The sequence below is a fragment of the Myotis daubentonii genome, chromosome 8, assembly GCF_963259705.1.
Source record: "Myotis daubentonii chromosome 8, mMyoDau2.1, whole genome shotgun sequence".
Taxonomy (NCBI): domain Eukaryota; kingdom Metazoa; phylum Chordata; class Mammalia; order Chiroptera; family Vespertilionidae; genus Myotis; species Myotis daubentonii.
In genome coordinates, this window is record NC_081847.1 from 7,533,942 (window position 1) to 7,548,404 (window position 14,463).

The following is a 14,463-nucleotide window of genomic DNA, read 5'->3' on the forward strand; positions in this document are numbered from 1 at the left end:
GCCCTCCCTGCCCTCCTGGCTGCAGTAGCCCTGCTTGTCCCCGTGGCCTCCCTCGGGGAGCGCTGCCCAAGGAATGTTCTCCCTGGACAGCCTCACGCCCCACATCCATCTGCTCGCCCAGAGGACGCCTCCCTCCCCTTCCCGCCCCTGAATTCGGGCTTCATGACCCTCATGTTGCCATGTTCTCACAGCCCCCGGACCCAGAGCTCCGGTTCCGGCTTCCACGGCACCTCTGGCTCTAGCTGTGCGCCAGGAGTGAACCCCATTCGTCCCCTCTGGCTGCTGTAACAAGTTACCACAGACATAGTGGCTTCAGGCACCCCAAGTGGACTCTCAGTTCTGTAGGCTCCTCCAGCTAATATCAAGGTGTCCCCAGAGCTGTGCTCCTCCAGGAGGCTCTGGGAAAGCTGTTCTCTTGTCTCCCCAGCTGCTAGGGGTGCCCATTCCTTGGCTCCTGGCCCCGCTAGCAATCTCATCACCCAGACTCTGCTGCTGTCCTCGCATCTCCTCTCTGAGCCCGTGTCCCTGTGATCACAGGGGCCCACTGGGTAGTGCAGGAGCGTCTTCTGTCTCAGAAACCTCACCTGAATCACCTCTCCAAGTCCCTTTGCCGTGGGAAGCAATGGACTTCCGGTTCTGGGGTGGGCTTATTATTCTGCCACGGAAGCTGAAGTGCATGTCCCTCTCTTTGATGGAGGCCTCTGGGCACTGGGCGGGTCCCATTCTGTTGGATTCTCCCTGGGGAGACTTCCTGGCTGGGGCCACCCAGGTGTCAGGTGGCTCCGTAGCCTCATGTCACTTTCCCTCTGGGCATCCTGCTCACTGACGGAGGATGCTTCCTTAACTCCTCAGCCTCGATGGTCTCATCTATAAAGTGGAGCTTGTGAGGGTAGGCAGCTCGTTGAGAGAGAAGGGTTAGGTGAGAGACTGTCGCCCAAGGCTTGCTGCACGGCAGGTGCCCAGGACGTGGTACCTGGACCACGTGGTGCCGAGGCCCCGCCAGTAGCCACACCTCCTGAAGGGACCTTGGGTGACTCTGAATGTGGCCCTTCCAAAGCCCGGTTGGCGTCTGCTCCCGAGGTGACAGGCTATGTCTGAAGGCGCCTGCCCACTTCCCTGAGGGCAGCAAGGAGAGGGGCAGGCTATGTCTGAAGGGGAGTCACGCCAGGTGGGGGCTGTGGCAGAAAGTGCTTCCATCGCCCCACCCTCTAGGAGGCCAGATTCTCACACAGCCACCAGCGGCCAGTGTTCGAGCCGAGAAGCAGCTAGGGCAGACTTTCAAGGTCCTGCCTGGCTGTGAAGGCCTGGGCCACTGGGACCCACTGGCCGGTCAAAGGGGCCATCCCCACAGTTGTGCAGCATAGGAGGGAGGAAGAATGAAACCAGGTCCTGACACTACAGGGACTGTCCCAGGTGTGAGGCAGTGCGCACTGGGTGCCCAGGTGGATTGTGTTTCTTGTGGCTCCTGCTCTGCCTGGAGTGCCCCAGGCCAGCGGAACCCCCCACTTCTGGGAGTCTCAGCCCAGGGAACCCCCCACTTCCGGGAGTCTGAGCCCAGGGAACCCCCAACTTCCCGGAGTCTCAGCCCCGGGAACCCCCCACTTCCCTGAGTCTCAGCCCTGGGAACCCCCCACTTCCCTGAGTCTCAGCCCCCCTCTGCCAGTTTCAGGGCTGGATTCCCTGAGCTGGGTGTGTCCAAGGGGTGCCATCCTGCCTCCCATGTGGGGATCTGACTGCCAGGGGAGTCAGGCCCTGAGGTCACAGCCTCTAAATAGTCTCTAAAGAGCCAGAGGGAGGGAAAGAAAGGACTTTCCACCTTCCCACACTGGAGATTTAAAAATACCCACTTTCCATCGTGGTAGAACTTTCCAGGGGAAGGTGGGCTGAGAGACGCTGATGGAAATAGCTCTGGGGGGTGTGTGGCTCCTCCTCCTCCCCGCGGTCCTCCTGGGTGTCTCTGGGAGGAGGAGCCCGCAAGCCCCAGCAGCACTCTATCCCCAAGCTGGTGGTTAAATATGAACATCCCCCGCCCCACAGAGTGGGGGTCACCAGTGGTTCGTGCCTCACAGAGAGCAGGGCTTGGGGGAACCTGGGTTTCAGGCAGGAAGAAGTGGACCTTCTGGGTCTCCCTGCTGTTTGAAGAAGGCAGGAACGCCAAGTGTGTATCCCTGCTCGCTGCCTCTGTCAGCCTGGAGGAGGGGCAAGAGCCAGGACTCCCACTTGCCCAGGTTTGTTCCACAGACCCAGCAGAACATGGAAATACGTTGCTCCCAAATGGATCTTGCTTTTTGCAGAAATAGAACTGTGCTCGCTAATTGAGACAATGTTGAATAGAGTGAATTGTTGCTGAAACTCTGTAGTTAGGGCATGTAGGCTTTTCATGTATAGATGTGTAAAACTTAAAAATATTATTAGTGCACCCAGCTGGTGTGGCTCAGTGGTTGAGCGTCAACTTATGAACCAAGAGGTCACTGGTTCCATTCCTGGTCAGGGTACATGCCCAGCTTGCAGGATCAATCCCCAGTAGGGGGCATGCAGGAGACAGCCAATTGATGATGTCTTTCTCTCATCGATGTTTCTATCTCTCTGTCCCTCTCCCTTCCTCTCTCCCTAAAGAGTTTAATTAAAACTTATTAAAAATATTCTAATATATAAAAAATATATAAAAAGCCAGGGGCCGTCACGACCAAAACAACCGGACAGATGACCGAACAGCAGGCTGCATGGGGAGACCAGGCCGGCCATGGGGGCAGTGAGGGGTAACCAGGCCGGTGGGGGGGGCAGTTAGGGGCAACCAGGCTGGCGGGGGGGGAGTTGGGGGTGACCAGGCTGGCATGGGGGGCAGTAAGGGGCGACCAGGTTGGCGGGGGGCACAGTTAGGGGTGACCAGGTTGGCAGGGGGGGCAGGTAGGGGCGACCAGGCCAGCAGAGGTGGGCGGTTGGGGCGACCAGGCCAGCAGGGGGGGCAGTAAGGGATGACCAGGTCGGCGGGGGGGGGGGGGCAGTTAGGAGCGACCAGGCCAGCAGGGGGGGCAGTTGGGGGCAACCAGGTCGGCAGGGGGCGCAATTAGGGGCGATCAGGCAGGCAGGCAGGTGAGCAGTTAGGAGCCAGCGGTCCCTGATTGTGAGAGGGATATCCAACCGCTGGTTTAGGCCCTATCCCCGGGATCAAGCCTAAACCGGCAGTCAGACATCCCCTGAGGGTTCCCGGATTGGAGAGGGTACAGGCTGGGCTTAGGGGTCCCCCCCGCCCCCTGTGCACAAATTTCGTGCACCAGGCCTCTAGTTATTAATATAATGACATCAGGCTCTATATTTTGGACTCTGTATGTTGTCTTTGTCCATTTAAAAAAATATATAGCTTTATTGAGATATATACTTGTAAAGTATACAATTCAGTAGTTTTTAGTATGTTCAGAGTTGTGCAGCAAATACCGCTATTCAAAGTTAGAATGTTTCCATCACCTCCAAAGGGAACTCTACACCCATTAACAGCCACCCTCCCCCATGTCCCTCTTCCCTGTCAGCAACTGCTCATCTTTGTGTGGATCTGCCTCTCTGGACGCTTGTGTCATGGCATCATACGACATGCGGTCCTTTGTGGTCTGACTTCTTTACTAAGATTTCAGAGTTCATGCAGGTTGCAGGATGTGTCCGTGCTTGTTCCTTGTTGTAACTAAACGATAGTCCATCTTAGGGATTTGCCATATTTTGTTTATTCATTCATCAGGTGGTGGGTTATTTGAGTTGTTGGGCTATTCTGAATAATGCTGCTATGAATATTCATGAATAGGAGTTTTACTTCTCTTGGGTAGTAAAATTACTGAGTCATATTGTAACTCTATGTTTTACCTTTTGAAAAACTGCTGTACTGTTTCCAAAGTAGCTGCACCATTTTATTTTCCTACCCACAGGGTATGAGGGTTCCAGTTTCTCCCCATCCTTGCCAACACTTACTATTATCTGTGTTTTTGGTTTTAGCCATGCTAGTGGGTATGAAGTTCTATCTTATTGTGGCTTTCATTTGCATTTCCCTAAGGTGTTGATCATCTTTTCATGTGTTCACTGGCCATTTGTATGTCTTTGGAGAAATGTCTGTTCACTTTGGCTTTACCCATTTTTGGAATCAATAGCATGCTAGTATTATGATACTAGCTTTGCAATTTGCCCTCTTCCATTTTCTTGATCAATTTACATACGAAGAAATTATCTGTTACTGATTTGGTAAATTTGGTAAAAAAAAAAAAAAATACAGTATAAAACCATCTGGAGTGTAGGGATGGGAAAGGTCTTTGATTCCTATTCCAATTTTGTAATGTATGTTGGATGACTCAAATTTTCAGTGCCCTTTCCACCAATTTTAGCGTTTTGTATTTTCCCGGAAATGTACATACTGCACATGCTGCTTTATAACCCTGTTTTCTTAGTTGCACGTTTCTCCCCTTGATTCAGCTATGTGTACGTGCACGTGTTTGGACAGCCCTGCTGTGGAGATGGTTTTCTGTTTTCCTGTTATAAACAGTGGGACTGTTGCTTGGGTTCCACCTCCACCGGGGACAAACCACCCACAACACAGTGGCTGAAACAGCAGTTATTTTATTGCTCAGGAATTCGGGCAGAGCTCAGCCGGGCGGTTCTACTCTGTAGTGTCTGCTGCGTCACTGATGAAGCGGGGAGCTTGGCTGGGCTGGGACGCCCACAGTGGCACCCCATCCAGGGGCCGGTTCCTCTCATAGACCTTCCTCCTCCATGGCCTCCGACCCCCGCCCCCTCCTAGGACCTGTCTCTTCAGCAGGATAGTCAGATTTCTTGATCTAGCGGCCGGCTTCCCAGAGGGAGCTGCTAAGCCTCTTCCATTCCAGCCCTGGACCTGGCGGGCCTCCCTTCCACTGGTCCTGTATGGGCAGCCCAGACCGCAGAGGAGGGGCAAACGGCACCCATTTGTGGTAGAGCTGCCTGTGGTGCGGTGGTAGGAGGAACTGTTCGTGGTCACACTTGGAGAAGCTCTGCAACTGTGAACATGCAGATGCACTTGTCTGATGAGTGTTGGAGTCAAGTGCCCATCCTTGAGTGGCCGTATGGTCTGTATGGATCTTTAGAAGTCACGTAACGCCTGGGCCAAGGCAGAGAGAGCCCCAGAATTCCCTGAGTCTCCCGGGGAATGACTGGTAGTAACTGTAGAGGTGCCCCAGGATCTTGGCAGCTTGTCCCCTGCTCGTCTTCACTGGACTCTCACCAGTCTCTGAAGACGGTGGTGTGACCCTCACTTGACGGGGGAGGAAACTGAGGCTCAGGAGTTAGCTGGCCTGACCCACTTGCCTTCTCCACTCCCCACCGCCTCCATCTTCCCCATGCAGTATGTGATAATAACATGCACCATGTGGGACTCAACAGCGTCCTGAGCCTCCTGTCCCTGGGTGAGGTGATGGCTTCAGGGCTCGAGTGTGAGGTCAACGATACGGTCTATCAATATGGGCTGTAGGCTTCGCCTCGGAGCCTCACTTTGCTCATTTGTAAAATGGGAACAATAATCTCACTGTTGGGGAGAGGCCGAGGCCGGAGCAAGGAAGGCCCCTAGAATTTCCGCAGCGGGAGAGAGAGAGGACGCACCTGGTTTCCTCGGGGCCCTTCACCCAAGCCTCTCCCACCTGTGCTCTCGGCGGGGCTGGGGCAGGGAGGCCATATGTTCAAGGTACATAACTGTGTCTCAAAGGGCTTGTCGGTCCTCCTGCGTGCGAGAGCCACTGTGTTCTAATGAGATGCTCCAGGTGGCAGCGAGGAATTCCCACTTCCCACCTGTCCGCCCGGACTCGGCTGCCCAGCTGGTGCATGTGGTCGTGCTCCTGTGGGCTGACTCATCCTGGCCTTCCCTCCACCAGCAGAGCCTGGGCTAGTGTCTCACTCTTCCCACCTGCACAGGTTCTTCTGTCCCCACCCGAAGTCAGGCTCTTCCCAGTGTACCTGGGACAGAGTGCAGAGTGTGGCTGGAGGAGGGAGCTGAGCGCTCACATGGCGTCAGGGCGAGTCAGCGCTGGCTGGCAGCACAGGCCCTCGGGGTCCTGCCAGCAACAGGAGAAGCTGTCGCTTGGCGAGGCCTGCACTCATCGAAGGCCCAGTTTCGTCCCTTAAGTCGCCATGTGTTCTCCTCGCCGTAAGGGCCCATCCCGATAGCTGGTCACATTTTCCTACAAAGAGCAATTCTCTAGCACAATTGCCACCCAGGCCTGTGACTTCCGTGCTGTGGTGCGGGGGTTCCCACAGGGCCCGGGAGCCGGCCGTAAGCGGGGAATTGTTTTGGTTCAGAGTGGTTTTCTTCTCTCATGGAGTTGTTGACGTCCCTCAAAGGACTCAAAACATTGAACTTTGAATCTTTATAATTAAAAAGAGATGATACTTTACATACTCGAATCTTACTATCTGGGAATGTAAAATCCATCCACCCACCCACCCATCTATCCGTCCACACATCCATCCTCCGTCCCCTACAAGGCCATTGTGACCTTACCCATTTGGCTACTGCAACATGAGGAAGAGAGAATGAAAGGGCCTCACCTCTAACACCTGGTGGCTCCTGAAGATGCTGTGTTGCCGGGAAATGAGGAGTGTCTACTGGAGTCCAATTGCCTGGGCTCGAGCCCCAACTTGGCGACTTCCTGGCTAAGTGACCTGGGCGAGTCATGGTGTTACCATGTGTTCAATGGAGTTGATAGTGTCCCTAGGACTCAGGGTTGGGAGAACTGGATGAGACAATGTGTGTAAAACCCTCGGGACAGTGCCTGGCAAAGGGGAAGTCACCCAGCAAATGTGAACTTCATGTCGTCCCTGAGATGCCCAGCGACATGGGGGTGGTGTCATTTCTGCCTTGCTGGACTGCCCCACTGGCATCCCTCTAACAACTGTGAAGGGCGAGCTTGGCTCCCAGCACCCTGTTTCCTGTGGGCCTCTCTTCATACCTCTCTCGCACCCCCTTTTCCCACCACGGCTACGAAGGGGTCTCTATGCATGGACCTCGGTCTGACGCACCCACTTTTGGGACACAACAGACGTCCTCCCGCCTCCCCCTCCCCACACAGTCCTCTTCCCCATCGGTGTCTGGCTGGGCCACCGGGCGGCTGAGCCTGCGTCTCCTCCTCTCTCGCAGGGAGTCCGACCTGTTCCTGCTTGACAGCCGCACCCTCTGGGCGTCGGAGGAGGGCTGGCTGGTGTTCGACATCACGGCCACCAGCAACCACTGGGTGGTCAACCCTCGGCACAACCTGGGCCTGCAGCTCTCCGTGGAGACCTTGGATGGTGAGTCGCAGCCACCGCCCGGTGGTCCTGATGCAGCCCGTACGGCGGGACTGACGGAGGCTCTCCGCCAAGCCCGTGCTTGTCCTCAAGGGAGCTTCGCTGCCCCCTCCCCACCAGTCCTCAGTGCCCAGCCGGTCCATCCCGACAGGAAGCAGCTGCGAGCCCCTGTGCGCGAGATGAGCACACAGCGGCTGCTGCCGGGCTGGGCCAGGCTCTGCTCTGAGTGCGGGCCACAGCAGCGGGGTCGGAGCCACAGACTCCCGGCCGTCACAGGGCCGCTGCATCCGGACCTGCACCTTGACAAGCGCCCCGGGAGCTGGCTGAGCACCTCGTCTGAAACGCCTGGCCCTACCCACCCAATGCTCATAGCCCCTCCCAGTTGTAACATCCAAAAATGTCTCCAGACTTTTCCAAATGTCCCCTGCTGAGCACAGTTGCCCCTGGTAAGGACCACTGCCCGGGGTGGTGCAAGGCATTAAGCCCCTTCCAAGAAACCCTAACCCTGGTCATAGACACTCGGAGGACCCGCTGTTGGCCTGCCCGTCCCCCAGCACCTTTCACTGCCCCCCTCCCCCCACTTGTTCTCCAAGGCGGGCGGACAGGAAGGCATGTGGGGAGCTAGGGTGGGCCTTACAGTGCCCATTTCTTCTTCCCCCAAAGTGTGTTTCTTTTTTTTTGATAAGTTTTTATTGATTTCAGAGAAGGGAGAGAGAGAGAGAGAAACATCAATGATGAGAGAGAATCATTAATCGGCTGCCTCCTGCATGTCCCCCAGTGGGGGTCGAGCCCATAGCCGGGGCATGTGCCCCAACTGGGAATTGAACCGTGACCTTCTGGTTCATAGGTTGGCGCTCAACCCCTGAGCCACGTCAGCCAGGCCACAGTGTATTTCTTATTAAGTGGAGATGGTTTTGGGGTGTTGCAGCTTCTTCCTGCACCAGTTTTAAGAAAAACCAAAACCATTTATTGTAAAATAGGTAATACGTGCCCATGGCTCAGACTTCAGAGGTTGCAGGCGTGTGCGCAGGGAAGCGTCCCCTGGGCTGCCTCCCCTCCCAGAGGCCCCGGCTGCTCTCCTGCGATTGGATCTCTCTCCAGAGATGCTGCCCGGGTACCTAAGAATTACACGTGGATTCTGCTCTCCTTTTCCATTTTCCTCCCGCTAAACGTGGCAGTGCTCAGTGTCTTCACCTTGCCCGTTTCACAACTTCTCTTGGAGGTTGGTCCTTCCAGTGACCGGAGAGCTCCCTCGGATTTCGAAGGCGGTGGTGTGTGTGTGTGTATGTGGCGTGAGCGTGTCTCTGCCTCTCACACGCGTGACTGCTTCAGAGCCTCAGCTCCTCCCCCCAGCGTGCCGGCAACGGGAGGGCCTGGGCCACTGGATTGTTCCCAGATTAATTGAGTTCATGTAGAAAGGGTTTTAAGATGTGCCTTCACATGCATCGGAACCCTGGGCCTCTTGTTACAATGCACACTCTCATTCAGCAGCGGGGTGGACCTGGGAGCCTGCATTTCCAACCGGCCCCCAGACCATGGGGGCTGCTGGTCCCTGGGCGGGGCGGTGAGTATGGAGGGCTGAGAACAGGACCTGGCTCCCAGGACACACCCAGGATGAGAGCTGGTGTTACCGCTGTTGTCACTGCTACCGAAAGCCTTGCCCCGCCCCCTGGGAGGGATGTCTGGGTGTTTTCTGGTCTTTTGCTCCGACAAATGGGGCTGCAGTGGAAAACCTCAGCGTAAACGCCATGGTCCCCCGAGTGAATGCAGCTCGAGGACCAGTGCCTGACAGTGACCCTGTGTGTGGATTTGAGAGAGAGTGTTAATTTGCCCTTCATGGGTCATTCCATCGGCACCCCAGCAGCGGTTCACGAGGGCACCTGCTTCCCCGTCTTTGTCAGCACAAGTTCTCAGACTCCTCCCTCCCTGCTAATCCGACGGATGACTGACGGGATCCTGGAGTTTGCTTAGCCATCCTCTGCCGTGTGCCTGGCCCTCCCTCTGCCGTGTGCCTGGCCCTCCCTCTGAAGTGCCTTGCTCACACCCTCTGCCCACTGTGTTTGTCAGGCCTTGGTCTTTCTCCTCTTTATGTTTTAGAGTCGTTTGGCCCTTTGTGGTTTGAGCTGCAAATGGTTTCCCAGTTCGTAGCTTTTCTTCTGACTGTGGCGAATGCTGGGTATTGCTGAGTGGATTTAGACAACGTAGCTGAACTTGATAAGCGTGTCCTTTATCGATCCCTAGGCCGCCACTTGGGCCTGGAGCTGCCCCCTCTGCCTCAGCTTCAGGAAACCAGTCCCTCTCCTAAGGCCGTGAGCCCAGGGAGGGGCCACAGAGTGTAGGACCACTCACTCCTGTCTTGTTTCCAGGCTCTTCCTTCTACTGATGGTCCCCGACCCTTCCGGCCCTCCTCCCACTGTCCACACCCGACACGAAAAAGTGGGTCCTCCCAGGCACTGGGTTTTCCATCCTTTTGCATGGGGTCAGCTCACGGTCCGCTGGGTCAGGTGCAGCCTGTGGCTTGTTTCTGTGTGGCCTGTGAGCTAAGAGTAGCCCCCGCCTTTTTAAATGGTTGAGAAAAATCAAAAGAAGGCTATTTGGTGACATTTATGTAAAATCATGTGAGACTTCTACCGCAGTGTCCATGAGTCACGCTTTGTTAGCACACAGCCACACCTTGGTTTAGGTGTAGTCTAGGGTCGCTTCTGTGCTCAAACAGCAGAGTAGAGTCGTTAGAACAGAGAGTCTACGGCACAGAAAGCTGAAAATACTTATTTTCAGAAATATAACAGAAAAAGTTTCCAACCCCTGCTGAGGATCACAGTCAGGGAAGTGTGGACCTTCCAGATGAGGGACCTGGAGTGACTCACCTGGGGTCACGTGGTAGAAACAGCAGAGCTGGGATTTGAACAAAACAGATTTCCCTGCACAACTTATCAGAGCTCTTACTTTGCTGATGTCCATTGTGAACCTCCTGCCGGGGAATACAGCACAGAGGAATGCCGCACTTCTTGGGCAATGAAATCATTCAACTTCGCTTTCTCCTTCCACGCCTCTGTGGCGCTTACTGGGGACGAGGTAAAGTGAGGCAAAGGTAGACTTGCTTTCTCTCTTCAGGGTGAGCATTTCCCTGGACTGTGGAGATTGGCGGGACCTTCCAGCTGCACCCCAGTGGTTCATGAGCTTCTAGGTTTGGTTTTTCTCCTGAGTGACACTCAGTTCAGTTCCCCTAGTGTCAGGGGTGCCATCCTCTTTCTCCCCGAGCCAGGGTCTCTGTGGCCCGTGCCCCCAGCCCTGCTCCCCCGTTGGCTGTGGAAGAGGCTCCGCACTGTCGAGGCGGCACAGCTGATGGTCAGAGTGTGGGCTCCAGAGCTGGTAGACTCCCCAGGTTCAAATCCCAGCTCTGGTGTTTCTACCACGTGACCCGGGTGAGTCACTCCATGTCCCTCATCTGGAAAGTGGGGTTCATAAGAGTTTCCGCCTCCCCGGTGGTTGTGGAGGATTAGGTGAGCTCATGCAGGTGCAGGGCTTCATTGCTCAACCTGTGGTCGCGCCTCTGCTCAGCACCAAGCAAGCGCTTTAGGCCATTCATTGTCTCCAGTCATCCTCGCCGTTCCCCAGGGGGCTGGGTGCTGCCACCACCACCCCATGGCAGTGCGGAGACTGCCGCCCTAAGATGTGGCAGGCTCTCCATCCCAGCAGCTGCCCAGGGCCCCTCTCCACCCAGGGAATGTAGCCTAGTGGTCACAAGATGCTGCCTACCGTCAGCAAGGATGAGATGCCCTGGTGCCCTGTCTCCTTCCCCCCAGATGGGCACTCAGGGGTAGGCATGGGTGCCGTCGCCCTGGGACCCGGCCGCTTATGTGGTTGCCTGGGTCAGGGAAGGGGCAGAGTTTACCAATGGGCCAGTTTGGCCAATTAGACGTGTGAATTTCTGGATCTTTTGGGAGTGAGATAAGAAGCACGTGAGCCCAGCATTTCAAAGACCACAGGCGCCTGGCTGCGAGGTTCTTTTACCCGACATGGAATTTGCCCAGCACTAGGGGGGCACCGTGAATATACAGATTCCTGGGCTCCCCCGAGGCCCCCCGGTGGCCATCCCCGAGGGTGGGCCCGGGAATCTGCCTTTTCTCACGAGCTCCTTGGGTAACGTGGGGCCTGGGTCGGCAATAACACTGGAAAAGTTGTGCCCTGTGTTTGGGGTTCCCTCATTAATAAGATGCCACCCGGCCGATTGGCTTCCTTTACAGTGCGGGTCTAAGCCTTTCCCTGTTAGCTGTCTACACTGGGTCAGACCAGCAGGGTCTTCTGGGGAGACTGTGGATTCTGGAGTTCATTTGTTGGGCAGCCTGGTGCCCACCTACTGTGTGCCAGCCTGAATGGCCTGTAGAGACAGCCTGGTCCCTGCCCTGGGACCGCTCACCAGCATTAACATAACTCCATGAGCGCCGCTGCCTGGGACAGCACCTGGACAGGCTGAGTCCCTGGGTGGTGGCACCCATGCCCAGCTCCCAGTCCCCCATCAGGGACCGGAGGAGACGGGGCACTGAGTCAGGGGTATAGCATCTAATCCTTGTCCAGACCTAGACAGCATCCTGCAGCCACTGGGCAGCGGCTAGAATAGAGCCCCACCACCTGTCAGGGCCTCAGTTTCCCCACCCGTACAATGGGCATGTTAGTGACCGTGAGGCGGGGGAGCTTGTTTCCATCCTAAGGAGGCCCCACATCACAAACCTTTTCTCAGGAGCCTCATGTTTGGCACGAGGTGAGCCCATGGCCTCCACATGTGGCCTCGGACCACCCAGGCAGCCTGTGCCTGTTCCCTCTTCCTCCAGCCATGGCCCTCTGGTTAGTCACCCCTAGGAACAGCACAGTTGGGCCCCGCTCTGGCGGTAGGGTGGGGGTGGGGGGAGACACGTGTGTGGGGGCAAGAAGCCCACAGACTCCCGGGCACCTGTGGCTCATGGAGCGCCAACTGGGAGCGTCTGCTCATCTCCAGGATGGGACCCTGCAGGAAGGAGGCTGTGTCTGCTTGTCTTCCCCTTTTATGGGGCGTGGGGAGGGGGGAGAGGGTAATGCCCATCCCTAGCACACAGGCTGCACCCCCCAAACGGGTGGGCGGGAGAGGAGAGGAGGAGGGGCACGCTGAGTGGAGAGGCTCTGACACATGTGGCCCCACTGGGGTGGGCAGCTGGGACCTGCGAAGAGGACGTTCAGGCGGGGCTGGGGCAGCCGAGCCCTCACCGCAGGCAGGGCCCAGGCCCGGCTCCTCGCAGGACCAGCGGCGGCACAGCCTGGGTCCTGCAGACGCCAGGGCTCCTCCAGGCAGCCTCTCGGCGCCTGGTCCCTCCATCGGTTCCAGGGGCTTCCTAACGGTTGGGAGGAAGACAAGAGTGAATTCATGCTGAGTGCTGAGCCCTGGGCCTGGCACCCTGTCTGTGCTCCTGTTAGGTATTATTATTTTTTAAATTTGTCTTTATTGTTGAAATGATGGTAGGTGTCCCCTTTCCCCCATTGCCCTCCTCGACCTAGATACTACTGTTGGTGGTGGTGTGTTTAATCTCACAGTGACCCTGCCCCCGTTATTGCCAGCGCCTGACAGAGGAGAACCCAAGGCCAAGGCCGAGCAGCTTGACCAAAGTCACTCAGCTCCAGGTACGCCTGTGTGTCACCCTGGCGTCTGACCCGCTCTTTGCTGAAGAGCCTTCTGAGGAATGTAGTCACCAGGGACCGGGCTAGGGGGCCTATGTGGTCAGTGTGCCCTCGCTGGGCACACGCTGGGCTGAGCAGACAGAACCAGGGACCCTGCAGCATCCTGGCCTCCGCCCGGCTGTTCTCGGCGCCTCCCCTCTCCTGGGAGAAGAGAGTTGGAAAGAGAACCCAGGAGACAGTGGGCTCCCTGTAGGACAGACTGGAGGCGCCCACGACACAGAGGTGGCCGGGGCTGCATCTGACTTGCGTGGGCTCCCCCTTCCACAAGAAATATTAAAAATCATGTTTTATGACCATGTTGGTATAAAGACAAACACAATCCTGGCTGGATTAAAAACGAAAACATTTTCTCAGACCCTAAACGGCTCATGTTTTGTCTTCTGATTTTTAAGAGACATTAAAACATTTTCACGGGCCCCTAAAAGTGCCGTGGGCCCGGGCACTGCGCCTGAAGGACACGCTGGCCCTGGGCCCCGCATCCCTGCTGAGCTTCCCTGCCCAGCACCTGCCCGTGCGCACCAGCCTCCTGCAGTCAGCAGCTCCTCGCCTGCACAGGAAGCGCATCGGTCCTACGCTGTGTCGGGGACGGTGACCGGCAGGGGCTGCGGAGGACAGAGCAAGCCTTGCGCCGTCGTGTGGCTCGCGTCCTGATAGGAGGAAGCCGAGTGTGAAGGCACCGTCTGCTGGAGGTCGGGGCCCAGGCCGTGAGGACCAGCCCGGAGTCTGAGGACGCTGCAGGAGGGCTTCTGGCTGCGTGCCAGGTCAGGACACTGGGCTTCCCCGGCTGCCTTCCGTCCCAAACCCACGGGGAGATGAAGACCGCCGTGGGCTGGGTCTCTTCCTCCTTACAGATGTGGAAGCATCTGGTCCTTGGTTCCCAAGAGGAGGACTCCAGCATCCTCTCCTAGTTTGTGGGGTTCCCCTCCTCTCCCTCAGCCACAGAAGAAATAACTTGGAGGCTCAGGAGGGCAGTGTGGACTAGCCTTACCTCTCTGATCCCGGAGGATGATCTGATAGCCTTGTTGCCCGGACTCACACTTCCTCCTGGTGGTCCTCCAGCTGCTGCCCGCCCCGCCCTGAGCTCCAGGACCAGGAGGCCACTTTTGGTCCCGCCCTGCCCACCCCTGCCTCCTGGCATCAGCTATGTGGGTGTCCCGGTGTCCGTGTGCAAAGAGCCTTTGGCTCCTCGCTCCAGGCATGGGGCACATGTGTCTCTCTCTGATCCTCCCAGATGGCATCGGATGGGATTGCCAGACATTTAAGGGGCTGAGGGCATATGCTTGATGCTCAAGCCGCAGCTGCTGCGGACGGCCGGGGAGGCGAGCCATTTGCCCGCAGCGGCCGCGGAGGATAAGCCCCGCAAAGCCAGGTTGGCGAGCAACCCGCCCCCAGCGCAGCTGCCTCCGTGGTGCCTGCTCCCTGGTGATTGCCTCACATCCTGTTTGTCCAGCAGCTGGAGGAGAGAGG

At 56.8% G+C, this 14,463-nt stretch overlaps 1 protein-coding gene and 1 long non-coding RNA gene across 2 annotated transcripts in view; both read left to right on the plus strand.

The window, feature by feature from the left end:
- The window catches only part of LOC132239216 (uncharacterized), a 106,082-nt gene that overhangs the window by 75,061 nt on the left and 16,558 nt on the right, over positions 1 to 14,463 (plus strand). The window lies entirely within an intron of this gene.
- Positions 1 to 14,463, plus strand: part of BMP7 (bone morphogenetic protein 7) — a 75,532-nt gene that overhangs the window by 45,869 nt on the left and 15,200 nt on the right. The window contains exon 3 of the mRNA XM_059705230.1: positions 7,142 to 7,290. Within this exon, the coding sequence (XP_059561213.1) occupies positions 7,142 to 7,290 (149 nt within the window). The remainder of the gene's footprint in view (positions 1 to 7,141; positions 7,291 to 14,463) is intronic.